We start from the raw sequence: 8,413 nt of genomic DNA on the forward strand, positions 1-8,413 counted from the left end.
AATAGTTATGTACCTTTAAGTTACATTTTTTAATACAGAACTTTAATTAGTATTTTTATGTTCTGGTATATTTCTACTTTTTCTAAAAATAAAGAATCTGAAATCTATCGCTGACAAAAGATGGAAAGGTGGGTGTTTGGCAATCATCATGAGTCAAATTACTACAGAATAACCAAAATTATTTAGTATTTAGTAAGAGTATTATTTTCAACAATGTTTCTATGTCAAATCATCTATGGTAGGAGCAAATTAAATTACACATGAACATTATCCAGTGGTGAAATGTAACACATAGTACTTACCATTTTGAGGTAGTTGTACTTTACTTGAGTCTTTCCATGTTATTCTGCTATATTTTGGAAGCCAATATTGTACTTTTTCCTTGTTACATTTATTTAATAACTTTAGTTACTTTGCAGATTCAGATTATTAATAAAACATATATATATATATATATATATATATATATATATATATATATATCATAATCTAATTCATGATGTTGGATTATTATAGATTAAGATACCCAGCAGTATATGAAGTAATCCAAATTAGCTCCACTTTTACCTCTGCAACATTTATTGATACCTACACGTTAATGCATCAATAATTATAATCCAGGGATATAATAGGGCTACAAATGATGCTCACATAGCCCATTCTGCATAATGAGTTGTTTTTACTTGATACTTATCATTTTAAATCCATTACTTTTACTACCAGAGTATTTTACACCGTGGTATTGTCACTTTTTAAAGTTCGGAGTACTTCTTCCACCACGGACATTTTCCCGCAGCTGTTACTCCTAAATAACGTTAGTCCATATCATAGACAGTATATAAACGGTCCATATGCGACTTTTACGTGTAAAACTGTCAAACCAGTTTTGAATTTGCAATCAAGCGAACATTGTACTCTTTCAGTTGCCGTACATCTAATGCGTCACTGCCTGTGCGGCTTGTGATTGGTCCGTTTCAATCCTCGCGGGCTACTTGAACTGAGAGAAAGCACCATCTCTATCTGCATGTTTCTGTGTGAATGGACCAAGGCTAGCTGGCTTGTTTGCAGGTTGGTTGTAATCTTGGCGCACAACGAGTATGGCAACTTAAAAAGAACACATTTGTAGAATTTGTACCGCCAACTCTGCATTGATTTGTCTGGTGTGTGTGTATTTCACTGCATTGCAGTTCCAAGACTCGTTGCCATCTCAACAGTTTAGTTTTGATTCTGCACGGTTCTTCCTAAGCAAACTAGAAGCTAATGCGAGCCTTGATTATAATTGACCATACGTGATCATTTAAAATTCTTACAAGAGCACACACCAGCTGTAGTATCTTGGTAATCGAACGGAGACGGGTTGGACTTTTTGGTCTGAGAGGAAACATGTCGGGAGCTAACAGAGGACAGGGAAGCGCGGCTAGTGAGTTTCACAACCAAGAAAATGTGCAGTTAAGACTGAGGGGCTCGCTTAAACCCCGAGCTGCTGCTTCAAATGAGAACCAAGAAAACCTTCCACCGAAACAAGCAACCGGCAGAACCGTCCTGGGAGCCCTGCAGAACTACCAGCGAAGCAAAACCCAGCGCGGCACCAAACAGGTTAGTTTGGTTAACGATGCTAAATAGCTCGCCTAGCTCGAGCTAGTGATGACCTAGATGGGGGTGCCATTGTAGTTTTTGGAGGCAACTAATATGTTATCTTGCCAGTTAACCTAAGGTGCATGTCGAAGTTTACTGCCACATCTAAGTTTTTGTTTTAAAACATGGGTTTATACGTAGCTGTGAGTTTAGCTAACAATGTTAACCAGACTGTCCGCCATTTTAATATCACCATTCACTCACTTGTACACTTTAAATGTTTAACTGCTGTATTCAGCAGATTTTGAATAGACAACCCACAGATTTGGCTTTATATCGTCTGCTTTGTGCATTGGCGTGTGGCTAGTAATCCTGACATCCTATAATTTCTGAAAATCGATTGCAATAAATTCTTTTACATTAATTGCTAATTAAAAAAAAGTAACACTGCCTCCTGGTTGCCTACATAACTTACCACTTTGTACTATTCCCATACTTATTGACACTTCAACTTTAAGTGTGTTGTGCATAGTACCAGCACTCTTAATGTCTGCAAAAGGAATTTCCTCTTGTGGGACAAATCTGAATTGACCCATGTTCTGCTTCTAGGAGTCATCACAGCCCTCTTGCTGTAAAAATGAAGATTTAGGCAAAAGCTGCAATGAGAAGCCAACCACCAAGCAACCCACTTTCCAGATCCACGTGGACGAGCCTGATGGAACCTGCACCAAGAAGCCACAGCAGGTGGTTGACACTGTCAAAGCCAAAACCAAATCCATCCCCAAAGAGGAAGAGTCTCTACTCACAATCAATACTGTGGCACGGCTCCGACAGCCCCTGGCCACCATTGACATGCCATCTGCAATGGATGTCAGCTTTGGTGGGTTTTGAATACTTGAATTGAAGTCTTAATTTCTAATTTAGGTTCCATTTTTATAGAAACTGTAGTTGAAGACCAGAATTTAGTTTTTGATTTTTACTGCTCCTAAATGTAACCTTGTTTTCAGACTCTCCCATGGACATGTCTGTGGTTGAGGGGGAGGAGAAACAAGTCGATGTAAATGAGGTCCCAGAATATGCTGCTGAAATCCACACGTACCTGAGGGAGATGGAGGTGAGAAATTCAGTGAAATGCTACAAACGACAGCCTTGCCTCAATTCTTTCAGCTGTCTTGCTGCTTATAATCTACTTGCCATGAGGCCTTTCTAGAAATGCATTAAGTATCTTAGGTGTATGGCTTTGCCTGCAGTTTTGTAACACTGGTGACTCTTTACAGGTAAAAACAAGGCCTAAGGCAGGCTACATGAAGAAGCAGCCTGACATCACCAACAGCATGAGGGCCATCCTGGTAGACTGGCTGGTTGAGGTTGGAGAAGAATACAAACTCCAGAATGAAACACTTTATCTGGCTGTAAACTACATCGACCGCTTCCTTTCCTCCATGTCTGTCCTGAGGGGGAAGCTTCAGCTGGTTGGAACTGCTGCCATGCTTTTGGCATCGTATGTACCCATTATTTTGGATTCAGTCTATTCAACTTGCAATGTTTATGCTCAAGACTGGCTTCCCTGCTATGTAAAGTGACTGTTTAAATATTCAAATGCAGGAAATTTGAAGAGATCTACCCCCCAGAGGTGGCAGAGTTTGTTTACATCACAGATGACACCTACACAAAGAAGCAAGTGTTAAGAATGGAGCACATGGTGCTTAAAGTGCTCTCCTTTGATCTGGCAGCACCAACCATCATCCAGTTTCTCACCCAGTACTTCCTCCATCAGTCTGTTAGCAAACAAGTGGAGAGCATGGCAATGGTGAGTTTGCAGCAATATTGAAAAGTGTTTTCTATAAAAGTCTATGCAGTCTGGACACACAAACATGGCAAGGATTAATCCCTAACTTTGTTTTTCAGTACCTCGGGGAGCTCAGTCTGGTTGATTCAGATCCCTTCTTAAAGTACCTCCCATCACATACGGCTGCTGCAGCCTACGCCCTGGCAAACCACACAGTGACTGGTGGCTCATGGGTAAATTTAATGTAGTAATTGAGTCAGGGTTTTTTGTCTCTTTTATCTAAGTTTAGTATTCTGTAGTGTGTGCACAAATAAGCAAGATGACTAAAAGTTGTCTCTTCCTCAGCCCAAGTCCTTGATGGAGATGTCAGGCTACTCCCTGGAAGATCTGATGCCATGTGTTAAGGATCTGCACCAAACATGCCTCAATGCTCCTCAGCATGCTCAGCAGTCTGTTCGGGAAAAGTACAAGGGCTCAAAGTAAGTGGTTGACTGGTTGGCTTCATAATTCTATGCAGTTGGGACAATTTTCTAAAAGGATGTTTTCTTTTCTAGGTACCATGAGGTTTCCATCATCAACACTCCAACCGAATTGCTGCTGAACTAACTTCCTCCTCTTGTCCATGTAGAGTTTTGTACTGTTGGTCTTAAATATTTTTTTTTTTTAAAATGATGTGTCACAATTTCAAATGACATGGCCTGCTCTTCTTGGAGTAGCGCTAGATGTGTTAGAGTTTTTTAAGGTATTTTATATACTCAATCGACATTCATACCAGACGCTAAAGTTGTTGGTTAATCAAGCAGTTTTAATGCTTACTTTTAATTGCAGACAAAATGTAGGTGTTATCCACACTGCCAACATTCTGCTTTGATGTGTCAAACTCGTGTGAATGTACTTTTTTATTAAAGGTTGAGTTGATGGCAGATATTGTTGCTAGTTCACCTTAGGTGTGACCTTAATTTGACCTCATGGGATGCACATTAAAGCATGATTTGTCTGTAATGGAGTCAGCTGTCTCATTAAGTCTTGAAAGTTGACAGCTTTTTCAAGGCACCATCTGCACTGTAAAATATGGCTCTTGTAAATAAAATTCATTTAACATAACAGTTCATGTCTGTCTTTATGGTCAGTGTTGGACTCATGGGGGCAGCAGAGGATAAGGTTAAGATGCTTAAAGTGAACAGTGCTTTATGTAGTTGGTCATATCTACAATGTTGGATTTGTCATGTTTTTGGTTTAATAGATTTTAGAACCTTTGGTTGATCGAAGGTGCCTCACATGTGCATCCAATTTAACTTGAGGCATAAAATGATTAGCTTTAGCTAAAGTCTTCCCTCTTGAAAGGGACACTGAATGGTACTTGCTCAAAGTGTGAAGAGCCTTAAGACTATTAGTCTTAATCACTAAAAACAAAACGGTTAAGGTTTGTATATCATTTATGCACAATAACTTGGTTATAAATGTTTGACTCAAAGGTGTAGGCTGAAGCCTGAGCTTGTGCCTACCCTTTACACAAGTGTTTGGGTAATTACATTTTGGGAATAAATTTGATAACATTCTAGTTTTCATCTATAATTACTGGTGTATACCAACATTTTAATATTTCAATTAAATGTTTCTCACACCAGGCACTTGATCAGTTACACTGGAATTAAGCAAGCATTAAATACTGTAACAGCTGTGATTCTATCCATTGGTGCTGGGTAAAATTGTGTTTGACTGAGAAAATGAAATGCTGAGACATTAACAACTCAATTTAGGGAAAATTTTTCAATATTTTTTTTTAAACAATTTAATAGATTTCTCTATAAACATTCAAAACGGCAAGCCTATATTGACAATACATAAAAATACAACAACCTAAAGTGATCATGAATCAATGCTACTTGCCCAAAATGTGTTAAACTGAATTCAAACTGAGTATATAGGGAATACTAGGACATATAGCAAACAAAGGCTGCCTTTTGTTGTCCGCTCAGTTAACAATTAATAAATGGCATGATAGGGTGACATGTTTTTACTTCTCATTCATCAGTGATTTGATTTTTCTCTGTGAAAGTGAAGTAAAGGCAGCCTGTGGCGTCGAAGGCATCTCTCGCTCCCCCCTCCCCATGATAAATTGGGAGGCTGGCTTTGTGCGAGGAGTCTGACAGGCGAGGGGCAGCACAGCCCAGCTGCCGAAAGCTTTCCACCATTTCATCTCAAGAGAATGGACAGCTCAGATCATGCACACACTCTCAACAGGTTAGCTTTGCCACTGACAGCATGCCTGTCTATACTACCTGGAGGATTAAACCATGGGAACAGGATGGGAATTCTATAACATAGCCAAACCAGTTGGATACCTGTTTGAATAATGGCTCCTGCAGCTACATCACAGCATCTGTGGAATCCCTAAGAAGATCCAAGTAGTGGGAAAACAGAATTTTTTTGGAAGAGGTAGGGAGGGCGGGTTGCTGCCAAACCCCATGCCTGCCCCCAGAAAATTTCTGGTGGCGTCCACCTCGCTGCCCCTGGCACTGGGTTGGGGCTGGAACTTGAGCTTGTATGTGGGGATTCTCCTCGGTCTCTTGATGCTGATGCTGCTTCTTCTCTGGATGCTCCTCAAGCAGCTGAGAAACTCGGTGGGAAAATCCATGCTGCAGCCTGCCCGCTCTTTCAGGCAGCCTTGCTTTGAACAGAGGTTTCAGCATGTGTTGTGAAAATTGGGGACACTTCTGCCAAAACACTGCCAGGACTGAGGCTTGTTGGAGTGCTTTGCAGATTCATGTAAGAAAATGACTTTAAAATATGATTTGATTTGGACTCAAGTGCTTATGTTCCCTTAAAAAAATAATAAAACCTGTTATGTTCTTACTTATAGAAACCACGTCTTTTTCTTCTACATTATCTCTCTGGCATGCACAAAAGAGGGAGACTTCATCTACATCATCCTGACTTAATAAACAGCAACAGCTATTTATTTTCATCTCAGATTGATTTACACAGCCGAGCTCAAACATCTAAATTGCCGAGTAAAGGCACAAGCCAAGATTAAATCTGCATCTTGATTCACGCAGATTAAAGCAATGCATTCAGAAGGGCCATTTGCACTCCTCTCATCTCATTGGTAAATTGGCAGTAGGGAGGGATATGAAGGATTTGCCGCCCATGAGAAATATGAAATGAGGCAAAAGGATAATATCAACTGCAAGTGCCCACAGGCTTAATACTATTTCTCAGTGGTTACTACACACAGGTAGGGATATTTGACACTTTTTCACTCAGTTATGACTGGGTAACTTTATGTCTTTTAGTTTTATTTTTCTTCAATGATTAGTCAGAGGTGCCTGACCTGTATTTGATTAAATAGCCTGAGAGGAATCAATAGCCTCATAGCCCTGAGGGTATTGTGTTCATTACAAATCAACAGTTGATTTCCTAAAGGAGCAAAGCAATAACATAAATAGAGTCCTTCTGGGTGTGATGACTCAGCCTAGAACATTTCTCAAGGGGCGTAAACAGTTTCTACAGGGAAAAGATAATGTTAGCTTTAATTAAAACTATTAAACTAGTTGCGCAAGATAATTTTCTATTGTTCTATGGATTGCACCTTATTGATTCATTTAGAGGCATTTATTTTTAGGTGTTTTTGTTCTATAGTTTGACATTTTGGGGAATACACTTATTCGTTTTCTTGTTGAGTTAGATGAGAAGATTGAAACACACTTTAGAGCCAACAGCCAGTTAGCTTAGCATAAAGACTAATACAGGTGGAAGTAGCAAGTCTGGCTCTGTACAAAGGTAACAAAATCCAACCATCATCACCTCTTAAGCTTACTAATTAGCAAGTTATCTTCTTTGTTTAATCTGTACAAAAACCAAAGTGTAAAAATTACAATTTGTGAATTTTGTTAGCTTCCGACAGAGCCAGGTCAGCTGCCCACGTTTCCAGTTTTTGTGCTAAGCTAAGCAAATCAGCTGCTGGCTCTGGCTTCATACAAAGCGTAAAGACGTAATATGGGTAATATGGAGTATCAATCTTCTTGTGTAATTCTTGGCAACAAAGCTTGTACGTGTATTTCCCAAAATGTTGAACTAGTAAACATTGTCTCTGACTTTTAATGCTTGGTCAGAAAACACTTCGCTATTTCTCTACTATTTCAAACCAGGAAATCTTGAGGATTTTCTCTTCAACAGGTCTGAATACAGGTTATTTCATACTAATAAGAGTTTGCTCCCTTCAGCAAGAGACCTGCATATTAATGAGGTCTGACATTGTGGCTACATCCCATGACTGCATTTTTTTCACCTCTGTTGAGATCAAATTTGTCTGTGGCATCTCAATCCTCCTCTAACATAGAGGGCCATATGTCTGCTAATGCAGCACGTGTGTGCAGGTTCAAAGAAAGAAAGAAAAAAACAAATGAACTCAGACATGAAAAGAGTCACAGCAGTGTCTGAGCCAGTATCCATCCCTGCTGCAGACAGCAGGGAGGGAGATTCTGGTCAAGGAAAGATCAAAACATCTGATGAGGTGAGAGTTGAGAATAATAATGTTGCAGATGAGAACTACAAAAATACGCCTCTTATTCTCTGTCCAATTTCTGGGCCTCTGGTTGCATTTTTGAGAGTGAGACTTAAGAAGAGATGAAAACACCTGCTTTGATAAATCAAACCTATGCCTCTGAGCAACAGAAGAAAACCATCTTACAGGAGTTTATTCTTCTGGTGAAATAATCTTCATATGAAAGGAATACCTATAGGTTATAGTAGATAAATTGGCATTTTATAATGGAAATAAGTCATGTACCTTTTTTTTGTTTTTGTAGTTTGTTCGCAATGTAGCCACGACTGTTCCAGTGGAAACATTAACTCATTTTACATTCTTCTAACTATTCACATGTACTTTGGACACATAATTTGACCTCTATGTAAATGTTGCTTTGAATATTATATATATTCTACATTGCTGATTTCCATACCTAAACATGCTGCTAATTAGCTCTGATGTACTGTAGCCTAGTTTTGTGTTAGGATATTGCAAGGCTGACATCATTCATTTTGTTG

The 8,413-nt window shown here is 39.2% G+C and overlaps 1 protein-coding gene across 1 annotated transcript; it reads left to right on the forward strand.

The window, feature by feature from the left end:
* The first annotated feature begins 1,001 nt into the window (after window positions 1–1,001).
* Window positions 1,002–4,468, forward strand: ccna2 (cyclin A2). The gene is made up of 8 exons (XM_028589804.1): window positions 1,002–1,596; window positions 2,185–2,455; window positions 2,583–2,689; window positions 2,853–3,076; window positions 3,181–3,385; window positions 3,484–3,597; window positions 3,710–3,843; window positions 3,919–4,468. Exons 1-8 carry the CDS (start codon window positions 1,384–1,386, stop codon window positions 3,968–3,970), a joined length of 1,320 nt encoding a protein of 439 aa, XP_028445605.1. The 5' UTR covers window positions 1,002–1,383; the 3' UTR covers window positions 3,971–4,468.
* Window positions 4,469–8,413: the final 3,945 nt, after the last annotated feature.

The sequence above is a fragment of the Perca flavescens genome, chromosome 10, assembly GCF_004354835.1.
Source record: "Perca flavescens isolate YP-PL-M2 chromosome 10, PFLA_1.0, whole genome shotgun sequence".
Lineage (NCBI taxonomy): Eukaryota > Metazoa > Chordata > Actinopteri > Perciformes > Percidae > Perca > Perca flavescens.